The sequence below is a fragment of the Globicephala melas genome, chromosome 1, assembly GCF_963455315.2.
Source record: "Globicephala melas chromosome 1, mGloMel1.2, whole genome shotgun sequence".
Classification (NCBI taxonomy): domain Eukaryota; kingdom Metazoa; phylum Chordata; class Mammalia; order Artiodactyla; family Delphinidae; genus Globicephala; species Globicephala melas.
Genome location: NC_083314.1, coordinates 183,530,720 through 183,552,207, shown reverse-complemented (window position 1 = coordinate 183,552,207; position 21,488 = coordinate 183,530,720). Strand labels below are relative to the sequence as shown.

Here is a 21,488-nt window from a genome sequence, read left to right as displayed (position 1 = left end):
CTGCGCACGGCCCTCGAGCTCTCGCGATACCGCCGCGCCGCGCGGCGGGGGCCCGAATTTTACAGGAGCGCCCCGCCCCGCCCCGCCCCGCCGTCCCCCCGGGACCCCCTGACCCAGGCACAGCTGCGGCTGGCGGGCGGGGCCGCGGGCAGTCTGGGTCCTGGGCCAAGAAGTTGCCGGCGGCGTCTGCCAGGAGTCGGCCCCAAACTCCAGAATGTCCCCATCCAGAGAAATCACGTGAAATCTAAAGCACCCAGCCCCCGCCCCCGCCGCTCACGGGCCCCGCGCGATCCCCGGCGAAACCGACAGTCCTGGGCATGCGGGCGCGAGCCGGCGATCCGCCTCCACCCCACCGCGCCCCGGGGGGGTCCGCGCGCAGAGACCACCCGCCTTCGGCAGGGTCTCCGAGCGCCCGCTGGGCGCCCAGGCTGCGGGGACACTACCCTTGGGGCATGCACGCAGCGGGGTGACCGCCCACTTCAGTTCGTGTCGAGGGAGAATGTTAGCCGACGGTGGAAATCCTCAAGACATTACGTTTTTTATAATGCAGCATGCCAAACTTTGCAGTGTGATCCTGACTTCACTTGGGAAAAAGAGAAGCATATGTGTGAGCCCGGGAAAAATGTTTGGAATAGAAGCCAAAATTACTTCACAACGATAATCTTCAGGTGGTAGGGACTCTGGGAGACTTTTACTGTCTTTTTTTATATGTTTTTGTATTTTCCATATGGTCCACAATCAATCTGTATTACTTAGGAATTTTTCCTTACTTTACCGTCGCGGCATTTTGGAACTTCCTGGACAGAGGATCCAGCCCATGCCCCCTGCAGTGGAAGGGCTTAGTCTTAACCACTGGAGCGCTGGGGAAGTCCTGTTCCTTAATTTTTTAAAAGGTAAATGCCTCCACTTCCGGGCGCTCACAAAGGCCTGATGGAGGAAAAAGGCAAGTAAGCAAATGACTAGAATAAACAATGGTGGGATGGGGGTGGGTCAGGAGCCTAGTAGGGATAGAGAGGGAATGGGAGGGACCCCAGGGAGAGGCCCGTGGGTGGGAGCGTTAGGAGTGTGCCCGGAAGAGTCGGTACTGGCAGCCCGCCTGAGACTGGAAATGAGAGCAAGGACATCTACAGAAGGGAGGGGACCGAGTTTTGCAGACACAGAGGCAGGAGGAAGCAAGCCTGAAGCGGGATAGGGGACAGGCCCTGGGGGAGGCTGGAACCCAGAGTAGTGGGTCAGAGAGCCATAAGGGCAGGTGGGCTGTGAGCTGCCGTCAGCCCAGTCTGCCTCTGAGTCCCTGGCCACTCTACCTTCCTGTGTCCTTGCAGGACCAGGCAGGAGGCCTGGTGTCTGGAAAGCTGGGTTCAGGGAAGGGTGGAGAGCCTACCTCAGCAGCGTTGTGAGCTCGGGCAAAGCAGCTCTGTGAGCCTCAACTTCCTATAAAATAGGGATCCTGATTTCACGGGTCTCACACCAGTGTTCTGTAAACCCAGTATCATGTTTAAAATGTGCTCAGGGGGCTTCCCTGGTGGCGCAGTGGTTGAGAGTCCGCCTGCCGATGCAGGGGACACGGGTTCGTGCCCCGGTGCGGGAGGATCCCACATGCCGCGGAGCGGCTGGGCACGTGAGCCATGGCCGCTGAGCCTGCGCGTCCGGAGCCTGTGCTCTGCAACGGGAGAGGCCACAACGGTGAGAGGCTCGCGTACCGCAAAAAAAAAAAAAAAAAAAAAAATGTGCTCAGAAGACATTTGCTAAACTCGGTAGATGGGAACTGAAAGGAGATTTAATGTTTTAAAATCCAACGTCACCCAGTTGCAGCACCATGTGGGAAGGAAGCCTGGACTGTTACTGGGGACTGAGAGCCAGGGTCCTGCCACTGTCCCCTGTTTCTACTGTCTCCCCCCACTCAGGACCTCTCCTGCATCTCCAGGACACCTCAGGGCCACTAGAGGGTGCTCACTGCACCTTCACTCCCGGGAGTGAGTCTGGTCCTGGGGCAGAGGGCTGCTCCCAGGAAGCTCCTTTTCTGGCCCTTGGTATCTGCTCTCCACGCTGACTTATGGCAGGGGCAGTCCCTGTTCTGGGGGGCACAGAGTAACATGTAATGCAGATTGGAAGGCTTGAGCAACTCTCTCTTCTCTGCCCATCAGTTCCTTTTAGACCATACATCTCCATCAGTCCCAACTTGGAGAAGGGAGAAAGAAGGGGGAGGCAGTCCCCTTCCAGGTAGGGCCAGACCAGCGGGAAGGGGAATTTTTAGAAGTCACTAGAGTTGCTGAATCTGTCAGGGCCTGGGGGTTCACAGAGGAGTGATGGAAGGGAAAGGCAAGTAAACGAATGTATGTACACACTGGCATAGACCCAGAGCAACAAAGTCACACAGAGAGATACACAGGCACACAGAAAAACAGTAATTCACAGAGATATAGACAGAAACACAGAGACCTGCTTTCCCACCAGAGAGGAAAGCAATCTGATCAAACATGTCCACTCTGCACCCAGCTCTCCCGTGTCACTCCATTTTGTCCTCCCCTAGGCTAGAGGAACAGCACACCTACAGTAATATAAGAAAATAAAGAGAAACCAGTCAGCCTGGAGATGCCTTGCTTTCCATTTTTTCCCCTCTAAATAAGCATTTGAATGTGTTTTGTTCTAGGAGCTGTGAGGCAAGCACAAAGGGAACCCTTTCTCATGCAGGAAGTTCCCTCTCTAGGGCCTCCCCTCCCCGCCCCCCAATCCAGCCATCCACCCACCAGCTGAGGTGGCTTTCCATCCTGGGCCCAAGTGGGGATCCCTCTTGTTTTAAAAAGCCGTCAGAACCATGTTGACTTTTCCAAGTTAAGCTGCAGGCTGAGGTGAAATTAGGCTCCCTTTTCTCAAACAGGGTTGCTTTACGGAGAAAGAGGAAATGCAGGAAGGGGGAATGCTGCAGAGCAAGCAGGAGAAGGGGCAAGGATGGGTGTTAGCCAAGCAGCTCCACCCACACCAGCTTCCCAGGATGAAGGGCTGGCTCCTGTCCAAGCCTGACACCAAGTAGGAAACAGCTCTGGAACTCTGCCTCTCCCTCCTCCCTGATGGTGGGTGACCTCCTGGGACTCCTTGTCACTCACAGGCCTCTGCCCCATCCACTTCCCACGTGGAGGCCAGGAGGGGCCTGTCCAGTGTGGCTGCAGCTTGCTCTGATCCTCCGAAAGCTGTTTTTTCTTCCCCTCCTCTGGCCATTCCCCACTCCAGGCATGAAAGCACCCACCACCCCCCCACCCCCGTCTGGTAAATGACTCTCGTAATTTATGAGCAGATCGGCCCAACGTGCATAAGTCATATGTGCACAAAGGGGCCGGGTAAATATTTAAAGATTAGAGCCAGCTGGGGAGAAGCACAAAAGGCTGGGACAGTGAGGGTCTCCCAGAATTCACTCTCTCTGAGCTGGGCCAGCCCGGTTCAGTGTTGATGCCCTCACCGGAGTCCCAGCCTTTGTCCCCTGGAGGGCCCTTGGCTGCCGGGCTATTCGGAGTCCCAACCCAGCCAAAGAGAGTTAAACAATCGCAGCCTCTCCAACCCCATCTGGAGACAATCGGCTGAGTCATTTCTGAGCTTTTGCCGTGTCCCAATAGTTAATTACACGGAGCAATCGCTTCATTCCATTTAGAAGTGCATCCTGGAGGCGGAGGCACATTTCTCCCTCCAGTCACTGCACAGGCAGTGGCCTCCGCAGCGCCTAACAGCTCGGGTAGCTTTAAATGCCTGGGGGCTGCAGGAAGGCAGGGGTTCCCATCCAGGGCCTGCATCGTTCTGTAATGTTCTTTCTTTTACCAAAGTCAAGAAAACCAAATGGAGGAACAGAGGGCAAAAGGCACAGGTCACTGTGGGCCTTAAATTCCCCAGCCTGAGGAAGCCACGCGCTTTGAGTAGCCCTGGAAGCCCCCAGAGCTCTCCTGAGTTATAGAAGGAATTTTTCCTGAATGAGCAGAGGGCAGCCTGTGTCCCCCCAGCGCTCTGCCTGGACCTGTGCTCCTTTCCAAGCCCCCTGGGAACCCCAGAGGCTAAAGATGGAAAGGGAGTCGGTGGCCTACATCCCGGCTTGCGTAAGCCGGGTTTCTAAGTTGGTCCATGCCCTTGCCGGCTGCCCGAGAGCGCTTGGTCCTGCTTGCCCTCAGAGAGGACGAGGTGAACCCGCAGCCGCTCCCCCTACGTCGGTAAAACGCCTCCCCAGCCTCTGCACGCGCCCTCGGAGCCCAGCCTGCCTAGGGTGTGTAGGATGCCCAGACGCAAAACTTGCAAACAGACCTGGGGGTCCCTAGCCTAGGTCTCCGAGCAGGATCTCGGTGGAGACTCCGGTCTTTTCCAATGATCTTGCCAAATGCAAAAATCTGCCTTTAACTTACTGGGGGTATCGGCTGCCCAGAAGACTAACCCGAATTGGGGGTAAAGGGTGGCGAGGGTGGCGAGGAAACTGTCTCTGAAGGTGGGTAAAAGGTAAGATGGAATTTGCACAGAGATCCCTTTCAGCCTTGAGTCCCGCGCGACCCTCGGCCAGCTGGAGGCGACGAACGCGCCAAGGTGGCTGTTTGTGGTGAGGGAGCCGAGCGAGGACCCGGGCCAGCCCGGAAGGTGGGGGAGGGGATCGGCCTAGGTGGGGAGACACCAGCTGAGGACCTGCCAGAGGGGGAGGGGCGCAGCGGGCAGTGCCGGGGTGGGGGTCGGGGGCAGCGGAGGCGGAGGCCCATTAAGCCGGCAGGGGCGGAGCTTGACAGCCCGAATTCCTCCCGGGCCGCCCGGGCCGACCTCGCCTGCCGCAGCCAAAGCAGAACATTGCGAATTAGCGCATTTTGCGGTCAATTTTCCACTGCTTAAGAAACACTAAGCCACCCACGTGAGCGGCCCCACCCAGAGCGGCCGGGATCTCGGGACACGGGCTCGAGAGGGGTGGTGGCCCTAGGAGCTGCGGGGGCCAGGGTGCAGGCGGGGGCGTCTCGCGGGCCCCTTTATTGCGGCCCGAACTCTGGAGAGGGGGCGGGCCCGGCGCCCCCGCTGTGGGCCGCGAGAGCTGCGCCGAGGGCCATTGGTTTGCTAATAACGCCGGAGTTGAAAGGCGCGGGCGGCGGTTTATGGGGAGGGATCATAATTAGAGGACAAATTGCCCGGCTGCCCGCGCGGCTCGAGAGCTGGACGGGGATGAGGGGGACCGCCCGAGCGAGGCGCGCGCCCAGCCTCCCTGCAGATGTGCAGCAGCTGGAAGCCCGCGCGCGGCAGGGCGCCCGGAGTTTGGTTCCGAGGGGTCGGGCGGGGGCGCGGCTTTGTGGGGCCGGCACAATGCCCTTAACACTCGGCTGCCCCCTTTGTGCCCGGCCTCGCCGCCCGCCCGCCCGCCCCGCGGCGCCTTTGTACCGCGCCGCCACCGCCCCAAGCCGGAGCGAACCCGCGGAAGCCACTCGGGGCTGGCCGGCCCCGGCGCTTCAAAGCCGCCCGGCGCGTGCCAGCGCCCGCAGTCCCGCCGCGGCCCCGCCACCCGCCCTGGGCCGAGCCCGGCCCGGATCTGACCGGCGGGCCCTGCGGCCGGGGCGAAAGAACACTTTGGAGCCGCTGTCTCCGACGCTTCCGCCTGAAAGGAGGGGGGGGAGCGATTCTCCACGCTGCTTGGCGCCTGGGAACGCCACTGCCGGGCAGGGGGCCCATCAATACCCCGAGCGGGGGTGGATGGGTAAGAGGATGGAGCTGGGGCCCACCAAGGACCCAGCAACTTCCCCTCCCCCCCCCCACTGGGACCCCCGCAAGGGCCAGTTCGTTCAGTCTTCGGCAGCAGGGCTCCACTGCCGAACTTTTGGGTCCTTGCGACTTCCACAGCGCCCTCACAAGCGGCGCTAGGGGCCGCATGTTCACTGAGGCCAAGGGAACTCAGTAAAGGGAGCTGTGTAGGTTTGAACCCAGGGACTCCCGCAGACGTCAGTTTTCCCGTCCCTCCCAGCTCCTGGAGCCCAGCCTCCTGAAGCCCAAGCAGGGACTGCACCGGAGTCCTGTTATAGGGCCTAGCGGGTCGGGGGGCAGGTGTCTCCTCCTCTGAGCTCCTTGGGTCTTCAGCCACAGCCTGAATAGTGAACAGGGGTTGACATCCCGGACCTCCAAACGTGCAGAACGGTGCTCTCCGCAGATGCTCAGTGGTCTTCACCACCACCTCCCATTTGTTGGGACCCAGAGAAGGCCAACGGGCAGGGGTGGGGGGAATAAACTCCTAGGCCTTCCCTGTGAGGGAAAGGTCCTCAGAGCCTGAGTTTTCCAGTCTGCAAACTCAGGACTGGGGGTGGGGGAGGCCTTTCTGACTGCCCTGGCCCGAGGCTGCCTGCAGCTTGCCCTCCAGTTTGAAGAGTGTGGGTTGGGTCCTAACAGGGCCGGAGGGCCCCTGAGCCCAGACTGAACCCCGACGCAGGACGGCTCCCAGTCCCGAGGCCCCAAGGAGGAGGCTGGCTGTGGCCCCGCGGGCGGGCTGCATGCTTTAATGGGACACATGTTGCTGCTTGGCCCCCGCGGGCCTGCTCTGCACCTGGCCTTGAGTGGCCACAGGCAGAAAATTGCTGCATTGTCCCGACATTAGGGCGAGTAATGTGGCATCGCCGGCGCGGCCCGAGCGTGAAGCCGGCAGAAAGGCCTCGCTGGCGGCTGCTCCCTGCCTCCGCGTCTTCATCAGGCCCGAGGAGGCCCGGTGCTCAGTCATAGTCATTAGTGGGTCTTGCAGCCATCTGGGCCCATGGACCTCTCCCAGTGGGCTTGGTGGTGAGGCCCAGAACTTAGGGAGACTGGGACGGGAGGGGATGGGCGTGGGAAGGAATTCCAGACTCAGGCAGTGGTGAGGGTGAGAGGGAGAAAGGAAAGACTGAGAGGACCTCCCTGGTGGCGCAGTGGTTAAGAATCCGCCTGCCAGTGCAGGGGATACGGGTTTGGTCCCTGGTCCGGGAAGATCCCACATGCAACTAGGAGCAACTAGGCCCGTGAGCCACAACTACTGAGCCTGTGTGCCGCAACTACTGAAACCCGCGCGCCTAGAGCCCGTGCTCCCCAACAAGAGAAGCCACCGCAATGAGAAGCCCGCGCACCGCAACGAAGAGTAGCCCCCGCTCACCGCAACTAGAGAGAGCCCGTGCGCAGCAACGAAGACCCAACGCAGACAAAAAAAAAAAAAAAAAGGAAAGACTGAGAAAGGGTAAAGGTGGTCCCTCAGGAGGGAGGAGGGGTCCTGGAGGTGAGGCCTGGACTAAGGGAAGAGAAGAGGCAGAGGGAGGTGGCAAACTTCCCAGTTTGTCCCTCTCTCATCCCCTCCCCCTGGGGGTTCCACAAGTCCAGGACCGCCTCATTGACATGTAAACGAGGTGCCCCTATAAAGGCGGTGCCGCCTCCAGTGGTCTCCGCTACGACAACATGGGCACTGAGTCCGAGACCCAGGGCAGCTCTGGCGGCCCCGCCGGCAACTTCCGCAAGGTCTGGGGTCCTGAGGGCTGCGGGGGTGAGGGGTGAGGCAGAGCGCGAGAGGGCCAAGGCCCTGCCCTCTAACTGCTGCTCACCCACAGATCTCCAAGCCGCTGATGGAGAAGAAGCGACGGGCGCGCATTAATGTGTCGCTGGAGCAGCTCAGATCGTTGCTAGAGAAACACTACTCGCACCAGGTGAGAAAGGGGACTCGTTGGAGGTAAGGGATGATACGGTCCCCAGCCTCATCCGCTCCAGCCCAGGCTGCGGTGCTAAGAGCCCTTTCCACGGATCCCCAGATCCGGAAACGCAAGTTGGAGAAGGCAGACATACTGGAGCTGAGCGTCAAGTACATGAAAAGCCTTCAGAACTCGGTGCAAGGTAGCGGGATGGCTTGGGGAGTCGGGCGAAGAGGCGGGGGAACTTGTGGGGTCAGAGCCACGGAGTCTACAAGGCCAGATAAAGGAGGGATGGACGGAGAAGAACTGCTCAGGGCAGTGGGCAGCTGAGTGACAAGGGGGCCCCATATTGCTGTGAGTGGGCAGGCAGCAAAAGCCCGGCTGGCTGTGGAGTTGTAATCCGGGTGGGCGAAGGTCTGGACCCGGGAAGGGGGGAGCGGGTTCGGGCTGACTCCCCTCCCTTCTCTTCCCTCCCTCCACACTTCTCCCCTCCCTTGCTCGCTCCTCTCTCTCTCTTTCCTTTCCTCCTCCTCTCCCCTCCTTTCCGCATTTCTCTCATCCGCTCCCCTCCCCCCAGGGCTCTGGCCGGTCCCCAGCGGAGCCGAGTACCCGTCGGGCTTCCGCGGCTGTCTACCGGGCGTTAGCCAACTTCTGCGGCGCGAAGAGGAGGGCGGCGACGGTCTGCGCTGCCCCCTGGCGCACGAGCGCGCGGGTGGCAGCACCATGGACAGCGCCAGTTCCGGCCCCGAGGCGCCCGCGCGGCGCGGCCCCGGCGCCCCCCCAGTTTGGGTCCCTGCTCCGGCCGCCGCCGGCTCGCGGTCCCCGCCACCCCGGCTCCTCTTCTCTGGAGGTCTCCCCGGTCAGTCCACCGGCATCCCCGCGCCGCAGTCGGCGTCTCGCCGCTTCGCCGAGAGCCCGGGGCCGGGGCTGCGCTTGTGGCGGCCCTGGTGAGGATCAGGTACGGCCTCGGACTCACAGAGGCCCTCGTCTGGCCTGGGGACGCAGAGACTGTTTTGGACGGCCGGAACTCCGGTCATCGGTTCTGGTCCCGGGACGGGGTGGCCGGGAGGGTGCCGCGTCTCTTCGAACTCGGGGAAATACACGAAGCTACGATTGGACCGGGTTCTGCGCGTCTAGGCATAACCCACCCCCCACCCCAGCCCTACCCACTTAGGCCGGACCCGCTTTCTCCTCCTCCCACCTTCCAGTGGGGCTGGGAGTGGGTGTCCCGGGCTGCGCCCCTTTCCCAGGGCCCCTGGCGGGCAGCTCGTTCCCGCCCCGCGGCCGCGCCGCGGTGGGAAGGTCGCCGGCCGCAGCAGCACAGAGCGGACCCCTCGCAGCGAGGAGAATCGCTGCCCCGCCCCTGCCCATTCAGCCGGCCAGGGACGCCCGGTTCCCACCGGCACAAAGCGCGCCAGGCCCCGCCCCCCCAGCAAGGGGCCCCCATCCCATCCCCATCCTGGACCCACTCGGCTTCCAGGGATCCCCACCCCCTCCGCACGCGGCGCGGCCCACCCGCTGGCGCACGCTCCTAAGTCTGCCCTCTCGGAAGCCCCCTCCTTAGCGACCCTGCCCAGCGCCCGCTCAGCGCTGTGGCCCCGCCCGGTAAGATGCTCCACCTACCGCCCCGGCCACCCGACGCTTGGCTCCGCACGGCTTCTGGTAGGGACCCCGCGCACTGTCGCACCAACTTGGGGGCTGCTAGGGCACACCCCGGCTCCTCTCAAGGGAGAGTTCACTTCTCCCCACTTGGAAAAGACCCCGGCCCCGCAGAGCCCCCGACTCCGGACCTCTGGGGCCTCCAGGGAGCCCACCACCCTTGACAACCCTGGGAGTGCTGTGCGACGGTTTACTCGTCTGAAAATGAGGTCATTGCTGTGCCCGGACTCGAACCCGGGGCTCCCGGCGGGGAAGCCTGGGGGTGGAGGACAGGGACCCTGCCCTGAGCCCAGGAAGAGATCCTAGCACCTCCTCCCACCAGCTTGAAATTCAAAATAAGAACAGTGCGAACTTCTGAAATGGGTATAAAGCGGCCATGAAGGTTCTCATTTCTCCCGTGATGCCTACTTAGGTGAACCTTTTTGAACTACCAACATCAACTTTGTAGAAAACGTTTCTCATTTTGGGCTGCCCCTGCCTTGCCGTGTGCTAAACCCGTCCTGGTCAGACCGCGGGGAGAGGGCGACCTAGCTCCCCTACCGCACCACCCAGCGGGCTCTCCGGTGCTGGGGCGGGGCTCCTGCAGTGGTGGTCCCGGGGCGGCCTCTCGGGTCTCAACTTCCCGACACTAATCCTTCTGCAGGCCACCAGGCTCCTGCCGGCCACCAGGTGGCGATCTTACATCGCGGACCCAGGGCACGTCCTCCGAATTCCAACCCAGGCCGGCGGGCGGGTCAACCGGCACAATGGGTCCTCCTCCCCTAGGCACGGCTCCAACTGCTCTGCCTTTCTCGCCCTCCAGAATCAGCCTCACTGGGATTAGTGGTCCCTGAAGCCAAACCTGGGCAGGGGCTGCCATCTGCACTCATAGGTCATCTCCGCCCTTTATTAGGGCTTTGGAACCCACCAGGCCGCTCCATCCTGCTGCTGCCCCAGGTCTGACTCACTCGCTGGGTGGGGCCGCTGGATTTGCCTAGAGAAAGGGGCAAGTCCAACCCAAAGGAAGGGTGCACTAGCGGAGGAATTCAGGACCCAGAGGGAGAGACGTTTAGGGGCAGCTGGCCAGCGGTGCTGTTAGGTTCTAAGTGTTTCCATGAAATCGGCCTCGGATTGCCTGGTGCAAATCATAGGAAGTTTTTATTCGATTCTGTACAGAAGATAAATGCTCAGTTGTCCAAAAAAACTACAAACGGATCCCTGGCTCTGGGCTGGGTGGTGGTATGAAGACAGAGCTCCCTCCACAGTGAACCCAGGGCCAAGCTGCTCTTCAGGGCAGCAAACAGGCCTGGAGGCAAGACAAAGTGAGAGAGGGAGCCCCACGCTCCGGGGGCCTCTGCTTGGGGTCCTCCCTCCTCTTTAATAATTTTGTAAAAACCAGGACTGGAGGGACTTCAGGGGACCACGCCTCCCTGCAAGTATTGCCGTTGGATATGAAGTACACAGATTGGATATGAAAACCCAAGGTGACCAATCGGCCGGCGGGGGTGGGGAACGGTGGCTAACTGGCTGCCTCTGCCCCCACATCACGTTGGTCCTTGAAGGCACAGCAGCGTTGGCGAGGCAGGCCTCCCATGGCTGAGGCTGGACCGGAGGCCCCTGCCTTACTCACCTGTGGCCAGCTCCTCCCGCCAAGTTACCCCACAGCCAGAGACCGAAGGGGCCTCTGAGGGTGAGACAGAGCTGCGTAGTCCCCCCTGTTCTCCCGGCTCCCAGAGGCCTCTCTGGAGCTGGGACCCTGTCTGGAGGGTGAGGAGACAGGCTTGGCCACCTGAGGGGCAGAGGCAGTGCTGCAATTCCAGGGTGCAGAGTAGGAGGGGAGAGGGGGTAGACCAGCTCCTTGTGGGCCCTGGAACCCCCTCCAGATCTTCACATGGAGGGGCCACTGCAGGGAGGCAGGGGGTGGAATGAGACAGTCTTTGCATTCACCCCGGCCCCTCCAGCTCAAAGTCCACAGCTATTCCTGGGCTTCTCCTTAGCCTGAGTCGAGGGTCTTCCTCCACGCAAGACCCAGCAGGCCCTCCCAAGGGCCCATGGCCAAGCCCCGGCCCGCAAGAGGTCTGCCCAGCATGGAGAGCAAAAGAAGACCCCTGCCCCAGGGTGGAGGAAGACTCTTACCAGGGACCAGGCCTTGAACCCAGAAGCTGCGAGGCCTCTGAGGCAAGATCCCTTCCTGGCCAGACCTGCACAGGTTGGGGGTTGGCACCAGGAGAAGGAAGCCCGCTCCCCCTTTGCTTCAGTTTTCTCCACCACGTACCCACGACCTTCGTGGTGGGAGTCACAGAGGTGGCTGACGTGTTGTGCATAGGCAATGGAGGCACAGTGATGAGGGTGGGATGCTAACAGCGGCCAAGGCGGGTGTGTGCCAATGGTGATGGTGCGAGAGTGTTGTGCTTTAGCTTGGCTGGGGAGAGTTCTCAAGGGGGCCAGGGGCACTAAGTGTGGGAGGCCTCAGGCTTGGGGGCCACGCCAGGCCCCTGAAAACTGAGCCCCACAAGGGACCCATGGAGGGTCCTCCACTACTCACTCCCTGTCCCCTCGGTGGTGGCCGGGGCACACAGACCAGGAGACTTGACCAGACAGTCCTGAGAGCTAACATGGTCACCTGCTCCTCACAGATGCGGAAACCAAGGCAGAACAAGTCAGCAGGGGGACCTGCTCAGAGAACTTGGTTTGGGCTCTGAAGACCCCTGTGCTTACAGACCCTCTGTACCCCACCCCCTGAGGTGTGACAGTTGCAGTGCAGAGTGGGAAGTGGCTGCAGTCTGCTGGCTCCTGCAGGGCTGGGCTTTGTTCCGTCCGGCGGTAGCCAGCTGCCCTGTCCGGAGCCCGCCTTTTCCCAAGCCCCAGCCTCACTCTGCCCAGAGGCTGGTCCGTGCCCAGTGTGGTCGTCCGGGGCGGGCGTTGCCCCTCCAGGCAATGGCCGCTTCCCGGGCGGCACACAGCCGCCGCCCCGTCAGGGCTAGCGCAAGTCCAGGCGCCGCCGGCGGCCTCAGCGTAGCCTGCCCCGAGCCTGGGCCGGGTTAGGATGGCATCTTTGGTGCTTTGGCCCCGTGGGTGGCCCGGCCCGCCTGGAGACTTGGGGAGGCGCCGGCGGGCCCTAAGACGCCGAACCCATCGAGTCCGAGTGCAGCGTGACGTAGCCCGACGACTCCGAGGGCGAGCTCAAGAAGCTGCTGATGCTGCCGCCGCCGCCGCCCGCCGCGCGCAGGCCCCCGGGTTCGCCCCACGACGCGCTCAGGCCGGTCCGCAGGGTCCTGGAATGCGCGTGTGCGGCCGGGCGCGGCCCGGGGCTCCGTTGCGCGCCGCCGCCGCCGCCGCCGCCAGGGGTCGCCGCGTCCCCGCCGGGCTGGGCGCCGTCGCGGGGCAGGGCGCGGACGGGGAAGGGCCCCGGCGAGGCGGGCTGGCGGCGCAGGGCCTGTGGCTCCCGCTCGAAGGCGGTCAGCGCGAAGGCGTCGGGCAGCAGCGAGGCCGAGGCGCAGCGGGCGCCGGGCCCGGCGCGGCGGCGCGGGCTGCCGGGGGGCGAGCCGGGAGCGAGGCGCGGGCCGTCGTCCAGGGCCGGGGGACGCAGCGACAGCAGGCTCTCGGCCGAGCGACGGCGCGGGCGGAAGGGGGGCGCGTCCTCCGCCAGCAGGCCGCCGCGGCGCCGGTCGGGCCCGCCAGGCAGCACCAGGGCGGCCAGGTCCTCGCCAGAGCCCCAGCGCGGTAGGAACGTGGGCAGCGGAACGGCGGCCCACACGTCCGCGTCATCGTGGGAGAAGCGTCGCGTGGGCGGGACCTGTCAGGACCAAGGGGTTAACCCGGGCTGCCCTCCTGGAAAAGGGGGGCCTAGCCTCCCCTCACCGGGCAGGGCCGCCTGAGGTCAGGGACCAGGCCTGGTCCAGGGCACCCTGGTTTAGAGCTGTGAGATTTGGGGCAAGTGACAATCTCTTCAAACCTCAGTGTTGTCATCTGTAGCTTGGGTCAGCTGGGGAGAAGTCCCTTTGAGTAGGGTGCTGAGCCCCAAGGAAACAACACAGGCACCAAATGGACCATCCTCCTAGAGCACCAGCGAACTTGGCCACAGGGGCTGGGGTGCCGCCCATGGGTCCACCTGCACAGGCTCTGTGACCTGGGGCCAGCCCGTCTTGGGAGGATGAAAGCCAGCCCCAGGAGCTGTGGCAGGCGTGAGATGAGCTCAGAGAGGAAAGGCCTTGGAGAGGCATATTTGCATCTCCAGCCCTGGCTGTCCCTACCTGCAGGTACTGCATCTTGTCCTCCTGCAAGGGCCGCAGAGGGTAGAACTGGGGCAGGTCCCCCTCCAGGGCAGAGAGCTCATACTTGGCCGTCCTGTCCAGGGCCACAAAGTCACCCCCATAGCTGTAGTCCAGGGAGCGGTCCAACACTAGGTCTGGGGGGATGCCACCTTCCAGGCTGGTTTCTGCAGGGCGGGGCAGAAGCTTAGGGCCGTGGAAACTTGGGGGCATCCAGGAATGGGTCCCAGGGACCCCCAGAGACACGCAGTGCTGGTGGGCTGGTTAACAGAAAAGGAGAAGGGCGGGGTCCTCTATTCAGATCCTGACTCTGCCACCTTTTAGTTGAGGGCCTGGGGAAGTCACAGACGCTGAGCCAGTTTCCTCCTCTATGGGGGTGAGAACCAAATAGACACAAGGAGCTGACACTGCCTGCCAGGTGGCAAGGGCTCAGCCCAGGTCACATCACTGCCGCCGGCAGGGAGACAGGACCGGTCTACAGGAGCCCCGGGGCAGTTCGCCAGGACCCCAAGGTTGGAAGCTCCAAGAAACACAATCAGGCTGCAGTCCACAGCCACTCTGCTAACAGAACGTCTGATCAACTGGAACCCTGGGGCGGCCAAGCCATACAGGGGAAGGCCCCGTGTGACACCAGGCTTGAGTCCTTGCGGGGTTTAAGAACCTTTGGGGTAGAACAAGGGGGCTCTGACAGCTGTTATCCCGCGGACCCCCAGTGACCTCACCCAGGCGCCACTCTCCCTGGGGGGCATGCTCAGACCGTCCTCACCGTCACCCGAGTCCTCGTCGTTGGCCATGAGGGCCATGCACTTCTCCCAGACAGCCTTGAGGTCAGCGCGGTAGCGGTCGCAGGCCCAGAGGAATACGGGCAGCAGCAGGGCCTGGGTCACTGAGCACCAGAGCACACACAGTGCCATCCAGGGCGCCGAGGCGTCAGCCCACAGGCTGCTGAAGCTCACCACCTGTGGGCACAGGGCTGGGCCTGGCACCCGGCAGGACCCCCATCACCCAGCTTCCCTTCCCGGCCTCAGTTCTCCCACCTGTGGGGCAGGTCTGACTGCCCACCTGCCGGAGGCGGGGGAGGGGGAGACAGAGGGGGAGGGGGAGACGGACAAAGCCCTGGGGTTTTGGGCAGGAAAGAGACAGAGTGTGAGGGGAGAAGTCCCTGCCCACCGACAGCCGCTGGTGTCAAGATGAACAGTCACAGCCCCATGTGTGCAGAGCCCTTCACAGTGCAGCAGGTGGCACTGGGCACGGCCTCCCTCATCTCACGCGTGGCCGCCCAAGGAGGAGAAGGCGTGGATTACCAGCCCCTTTTTGAGAGCCAGGTCTCGAGTCTCCCAGTTCAGGGACCTTTCTACCATCCCCGCTGCTCCATGGCTAGTGGCCTCCTTGGCCCTGCCCCTACTCTGAGGGTCTAGACCTCAGACCCCAGAGGTCTAGAATCAAAGTAGTTTCTGGGGGTCAGAGGATCCAACCAGGTGGCCTTTGGGTCACCGCCTAGGGACGCCTCATTCCTCTGCTCCCAGGAGAGTTCATTCCCCCACTGAGTGACATAACTATTCCTCTTTCAGAGCAGAAGTGGGCATGATGCAGACATCATGTTGGTTCTTCCATGCGAGCTGTGTGACCCTCAGAAAGATGCTAAACCTCTCTGGGGCTCAGTTTCCTCATCTGTGAAATGGGCCAAGAACACCCCACAGGGTGAGGTAAAGATTCCAGACACCGTACCAGGCCGGCAGCAAGGAGTGGGTTCCACAAACGGCCCTGAAGAGAAGCTGGGGGGCCCTTCCCCCACTGCTGTTCCCGTCTGGCTCTGCAATTTCACACACACATCTTCCCTCTATCATCAAAGGACTGGGGACACCAGGCCCCACTGCACACAGGAGGACTCTACCTGGGGGGTACCTGGCCCACTGAGGGTGGGGCAGAAGGTCACCCCTGACTATGAGGCTGCCACACCACCTGTCACCTTCTGGAGCTTGGGTCCTGCGATGACTCCCTGCCCAGCTGCTAGGATGAAGCCTCTATCTGGTCCTTGCCCCTAGACCCTTCCCTGTCCAGCTCCATAGCCTTCAGGGGCAGGGCTGGAGCCCTATCAGTGGGAGGGCTTGTCTTTGAGTCCAGACGTCATTCTTGGGCTAGGCCTGGGGCATAGCCTCACAGACAGGACCCCAGGCAGCCTCGGGGGACCTTGGACCCTTGCTGGCAGGGTCTTCAGACCAGCCCTCACCTTGACCTTCCTCAGCTCCTGGGATCAAGTCCAACTCCCCAGCACATATTCAAGGCCTTCCCTGCCTCCCGATTCAGGATCAAAGCCAGTTCTGCCACACTAAATCCCTCCTCTGTCCAGCCTGGGACCTGGACCCACCAGAAAGCCTGTGGCGTGTCACCCCACCTTCCATACCCTCTGCATCAAATGGGTCTCACTCAGGTCAGGAAAGTCCCCTGCCGTGTGACAAAAGACCCTGGTCTCTGCAGCCACCTGACGTGGGTTCAGATCCCACCATGGATGCCCTGACTTTAGGCGGGTCATTTGACCTCTCTGAAGTTCAGTTTCCACCTCTGTAAAATGAGGATGATGATGATGCCTCCTGAAAAGATCGGGTGTGAGGATTCAACCACCTAACGCCTGGAGCACGCCCAGCCCCAGGGCTGTCCCAGAGCCCACGTCCCCCCGCCAGGCTCACCCACCAGCACAGGGAAGCCCATGAGGCAGTCGTATATGACGACGATGGTGGCCACCAGGCTGGTGATCTGCAGCGAGGTCCTGGCGGGCTCGGAGCCGTCGATGGAGGAGCGGCGCTTGCCCTGTGCGTCCTCCACCACGATGGTGGGCACGGTGAAGGCGTGGCGGTCGGCCCGGCGCCCCACCTGCACCGCCAGCGTCTGGAAGAGGGCGATGGCCGTGCAGACCACGCCCATGGCCACGCTGCCGCCCACCAGCAGCAGGAAGCAGACGCCGAAGCCCAGGCCAATCTCAGCCACGATGAAGTGGCAGCCGTGGGTGTAGAAGCGCTCGCTCGTGTCGTGCCAGCCGACGGCAGGCAGTGCCGACAGGATGAAGGACACCATCCAGATGCCCATGACCGTGTGCACCGCCTGCTTCTTGGCGTTGCTTAGCCTGGCATGGGGCGGGGGCAGGACAGAGGGACCTGGCGTCACTCAAAGGGTCTCTCCAGAGGCCCCTGAGGACCGGCAGAGGGTCCTCAACTGCCCCAGCCCCGCAGTCAGCACATCGTCACGTGTCCTTCTCACCGAGCCCTTCTGCACTGGACACTGTACGCACCCACGTACACCTACACGCGCTCGTCCCTGCAACCCCAGCACAGCATGGGTGCGGCACACCGCACAGGGACCCTGTCCCCACACCGAGGGTACCTGCGCGCTCAGGCACCCACGTCCCCCTCTCCAAGGACGCCAGATGTTCAGGCGCACACGCCCAGGAACTCACCGGTAGTTGACGGGCCAGCGGACCATCCACATGCGGTGGTAGGAGAGGGAGGTGACGGAGAAGCAGGTGGCCAGGGTGAGGGTGTAGAAGGTGGAGACGAAGACCTTGCAGAGGCCCTCGTTCCATTCGTAGTCGGGGCGCTGGCGCCGCAGCTGCACCACAGCGTAGGTGGCGATGGGCACGGCCACGTTGAGCATGTGGGTGGCCGCGAGCATGCACAGCAGGAACTCCAGGGGCTTCCACTTCTTCTGCTTGGCCCCCACGCTGAGGATGCCCCACGCGTTGGCCAGCAGGGAGAGGCCTCCGCAGGCCAGCCAGCCCACCGCGCTGCCAGGCAGCCGCCGCTCATCACTCATGGTGCAGATGGGAGCTGGCCGGCGGCTGGGACATCCTCCTCAAGCCAGGCCTCAGCTCCGAGCAGCAGCCCTCACACGTGGCGGCCTGGGGACACCAGGGACCGTGAGCATCTGCAGTGGGTTCGGGGGGAGCCAAAGAGCTCTCAGGGACTCTCCCTTGGGCTCTGGCAGTGAAGCTCCTGGGGCTCTTGGGAGTGCGAGATAGAGGGGGTCCCCTCATGCTCCATTGCCTGTCTGGTCCTGGCTTGGGCTGGGCCGCTTCGCCCTCCTCTGCCCTCTATGGAACCTCCTGGCTCCCAGGGGGTGTATACAGGGGTGCTCAATAAGTGCACATCCCCTCACCTCCACCTACTCCTGGTCAAGGTGCGGCACCTAGGCTTCCTTCCAGGCCGCCTGCATCCTCAGGGAAGCCGCCAGGCCGGGCCCAGGTGGGCGCTGTGACGCGTGTGTACCTGGTCCTGTCCCAGAACCAGCCCTCTCACCATCAAACTCCCCAAATCCTCACGCAGCCCACGCGAGGCACCCCCAGTGCATGCTGGGGGCCCTCACTTTCATTGGTCCCACTTCCTTTGGCCAATGAGGACATGCCTGGAGGATGAGTGCCCTGAACCTCCCCTGTAAGGAAGGGATGCTCTGGGGGCCACTCTCGTGCCCACCTTGGGAAAGGGCGGCCTGCTTTACCCAGGTCAGCCCCCAGCAGGCCTTCCGTGGCCGTGCACGCCTGGCAGGCCCTGGCACTACCCCGGGCTGGGGGGTACACTAAGCTCTAGTGTACTAGCCATGTGGCCCCAGCAAAGTCCCTGCACCCACGTCCTACTCTGAAACGGGGACGATGAGGCTTCCTCCAGGGGGAGGCTGGGGTGGACAGACGCCGCATCTCTAGCGCCTGGGGCGGGCCCGGCTGCTTGGGATGCCGCAGGCAGCATGGGACAGTAGCTGGTCCAGGGACCAGAACCTGCCCCCGAGGACAGCCTGTGGATAGGTAGGAACCAGGGACCTAGGACGCGGGGCAGGAGGCACGTGTTGGGGAGCCGCCCCATCCTGCCAGTGGGCCTGGCGGTGAGTCCCCCAGCTTCCCAGCTCGGTGCGTCCCTGCGCAGAGCACTGGCCGGTCCCTCTGACGTGAGGCACCCCACAGCAGGCCCCTCTGGCCACAGCCTGGAGCAGGTGGCGTGGGGGACAAGTGCAGTGCTCAGTGCAGGTCTACTATGTACGCTGCCTACACTTGGGCCTTCTCACCCTCTAGCCTGTGTAATCTCATTGGCTGCAAATTTGTTGCCCCCAACACTTATGGGCACCACTGAACCAGACACAGCCACGTGATCCTTCAGGGACTGTCTCCAGCTTGGGGTGGACAGGCCATTGCAGGCCCCTGGCGCTCAGGACAGGGGAAGTGACACCTCCCAGCCTGCTGCCAGGCTCCCCTGCTTGTCTCGTGCAGGGTGTGGCCTGAGCCCCACGGACACCGAAGGATCTCTTGAGTCCTGATGGGTGTCATTCATCTCTGTGCCCCTGCAGTGGGCCTGTCCAGGCCCCTGACCCACAGGAGGAGTCTAATCTGGACCACACCAGTGCCCACTAAGGGCCTTTTAGCGGGGGCTGGGGGACTTCTGGGGCCAGGGAACTTCCTTCCCAAACATTAGGCTTCTGCTCGCAAAGCTGCCGCCCCTTCCCCACCCCAGACCCAGCGTGGGGGGTGAGGTGGCCCTGCTGAACCCTCCACCAGCCGTTCTGCTGTCCAGCAAGCCTCCTTGACTTCAGCATACAGAGGCCACTCGGTGTGGGGTGAAGAGCTGTTAGACTCCAGCTTTAGCTCCCCAGCCAGTCACGTGACTCAGCTGGGCCTCAGTTTTCTCATCTGTACGTAGACATGATAGTCCCTATCTGCCTCGAGAAGTGTGTGGGTAGCCGGTAAGCTAGGAAAAGGGACTATCCTAAGCCAGGGAAAGCGCTTAGAATGGAGCCAGGCACACAGTAAGTGCTCAATAAATGCTTGCCACGTAGATGTCTGTACCAAAGACCTCCCTGCTCACTGAGCTACGCTGTCTCTTCAAGACACTGAGCTCAGAGGTGTGCACGAGCCTTAGACCTGCAGGCAGACGCACAGTCACCCCAGCCAGAACCTGGGACAGCCCAGCTTGGAGGGTAATGAGGCTACACACAGCCAGGTGGGGTGTCTGGCAGCCCACCAGGGGTCCAGAGCGGGCAGAGGCTTACATTATCGAATAGAAAACCGGATTTGGCATGCACGTGGCGGGCTGCCATCTCCTTCTACTTGCATCGCGCCGCCTTGGCCGTCAGATTGGGAGGCCTTCCCTCAGAAGCCCAAGCAGGCAGGCTGTCTGACTCTTGTGACCCTGCGCCTGGCCCAGCCCACACTGCCCACCTGTTGATTGCTGGTCCAGAGTGGTAGGGAAGGTGCCACAGGCTGCCACTGGTACAACCCTTCCTGGTGCCGGTTCTTCCCTGAGTCTAGCCGAGCAGTGTCTCACTGCAGGGAAAGGCCCTAGGTCTGTGTGGGCAGGAGAATGTGCCCTACAAGTAGAGGGAGGAGGCAATCCTCCTTCGAACAGGCACACTCCCCTCAGTTCGCACCCCCAGTGATCTTGTCTGAAGGACTGCCATCGTTCCCATTTTACAGATGGTTAAGGGGAGGTAACCAAGCTCTTAGGTTCCCGAGCCAGGATCCAAACTCCACTCGCCTGACATCAAAATCCTGATGTCTGAAACATTAAAATGCTCAGAAACTTGGCATTTTTTTGTTCCTTGAGCTCAGGTTGTCTTTCTGGGCCTCCTGCCCCTGCAAGATGGGTCCTACTGTCCCCACAATGCAGATGGGAACACTGAGGCTCAGAGCCCAGTGCAGCACAGGGAGGAAGTATGGAGGCGGCTTTATGGACTCCTGAGCGTGGTGGTCCTGCGATGGGGGAGGAGTGTCACCGGGGTGGGGTGGAGAGCAAGGTCTCCAAATGCAGAGTGAGAGGGGGCTGGCTCTGCGGAAACAAGGAGACCCCCTTCTTCCAGGCTGGTGACACCTTCTGTTCATTCTCAATCACAGGGAGCAGGGGACACTAGGGTCCAGGCCCCAACACTCCAGGGGTGTTACCGCCCCCTATTGGGAAGTTTCTCCCGCAGCCCACTCAGGCTCCGCAGCATTTCAGGACTGGGCTTCCCGCTCCACCTGGATCCCGGAGACGCTCCCTGCCACCCCCCGCGCCCCCCCAGGACACCGCAGTGCAGGCTGCAGGTGTGGCGGACCTGGGACCCACCGGACTCTCTCCGCAGGGTCTGCGGGCGGGGCTCCGGCGTGACGTCGCGGCCCCGGGCCAATGAGGCCCCACGGCCCCCGGGCTCTATTGCGCAACAAAGAGAACCCAGAACTTGAAAGGATTCCCGGGCTCAGGCTGCCGCCCCCAGGCTGCTCTTCGCCGGCGCCGCTACCCATCAGTCCCGCAGGGCCCCGCTCGGCCGCCGCCCAGGGCGGAGCTCTCGACGAGTAGCCTCCACATCTCCGCCACGCCCGCCCTCCACCCTCGCGGTCTCCGCTCCTCTGTCCTCCGATCCCCCGCCCGGCCAGGCGCGCGGTCCTGCCCCAGCGGGGCCCCCAGCTCTGCCCAGCCCCGAGGGCGCGTCCGAGCGTCGGCCGCGAGCCGAACGCTGACGGGACTGCGGTCCCGGACGCCTCCCGAGTTACGCTGGGCAGGGGTGGGCCCAGGACCCCCAGAGCGGCCATCCCCGCCCCCTGAAAGCAAGCCCCCCGGGGCGGCGCTGCCAGGCTCAGAAGAAGGGGCGGACCCCGGGGAAGTTACCCCGAAGGTCCCCAAGTTGGGGGGAGGGGTGCGCAGCCTTAAGCGGAGCCCGCGGCCATCGGACAGACCCCGTGACCGACCAACCACGGACAGCCCCTCCCTGCCCAAAGTCCTCCCGCCGGGGGTCCCCTGCCCTGCCGCCCCCGGGCTAGGGCGGCGGCGCTCACCCTGCATTCGGGCGCCCGGGGCTCCAGCTCGCTGCTCCCGCCTCCGGCTCCGGCTGCGGCTCCCGCGCCCCCGAGCCGAGCGCGGGCCGCCGGGGACCGCGTGGGTGGCCGGCGGCGGAGCGGCCAGCGGGCCGGGGCATCCTGGCGGCGGCCGCCCGTGGC

General features: G+C 63.0%; 2 protein-coding genes across 8 annotated transcripts; one reads left to right on the top strand and one right to left on the bottom strand.

Annotated features, from left to right (window-relative positions):
* Positions 1-4,143: 4,143 nt before the first annotated feature.
* HES3 (hes family bHLH transcription factor 3) lies at positions 4,144-8,861 on the top strand. Of its 2 annotated transcripts, none has more exons than XM_060289510.1 (4): positions 4,144-4,246; positions 7,557-7,652; positions 7,755-7,836; positions 8,212-8,861. In XM_060289510.1, the coding sequence occupies exons 2-4, from the start codon at positions 7,572-7,574 to the stop codon at positions 8,583-8,585; spliced, it is 537 nt and encodes a 178-aa protein (XP_060145493.1). In that variant the 5' UTR covers positions 4,144-4,246; positions 7,557-7,571; the 3' UTR covers positions 8,586-8,861. The 2 variants fall into 2 exon arrangements, with proteins under 2 accessions (XP_060145493.1, XP_060145489.1); XM_060289506.1 differs by lacking the exon at positions 4,144-4,246 and adding an exon at positions 7,126-7,192.
* A 1,542-nt stretch (positions 8,862-10,403) lies between these two features.
* On the bottom strand, positions 10,404-21,446 carry GPR153 (G protein-coupled receptor 153). Of its 6 annotated transcripts, none has more exons than XM_030880197.2 (6): positions 21,327-21,446; positions 16,995-17,461; positions 16,235-16,664; positions 14,310-14,502; positions 13,526-13,710; positions 10,404-13,068 (listed from the first exon to the last, which is right to left on the bottom strand). In XM_030880197.2, exons 2-6 carry the CDS (start codon positions 17,348-17,350, stop codon positions 12,391-12,393), a joined length of 1,842 nt encoding a protein of 613 aa, XP_030736057.2. In that variant the 5' UTR covers positions 17,351-17,461; positions 21,327-21,446; the 3' UTR covers positions 10,404-12,390. The 6 variants fall into 6 exon arrangements, with proteins under 6 accessions (XP_030736057.2, XP_030736049.2, XP_030736067.2 ...); XM_030880189.2 differs by having other exon boundaries at positions 16,995-17,435; positions 21,327-21,441; XM_030880207.2 differs by lacking the exon at positions 21,327-21,446 and adding an exon at positions 19,737-21,315.
* Between the last annotated feature and the right edge of the window lie 42 nt (positions 21,447-21,488).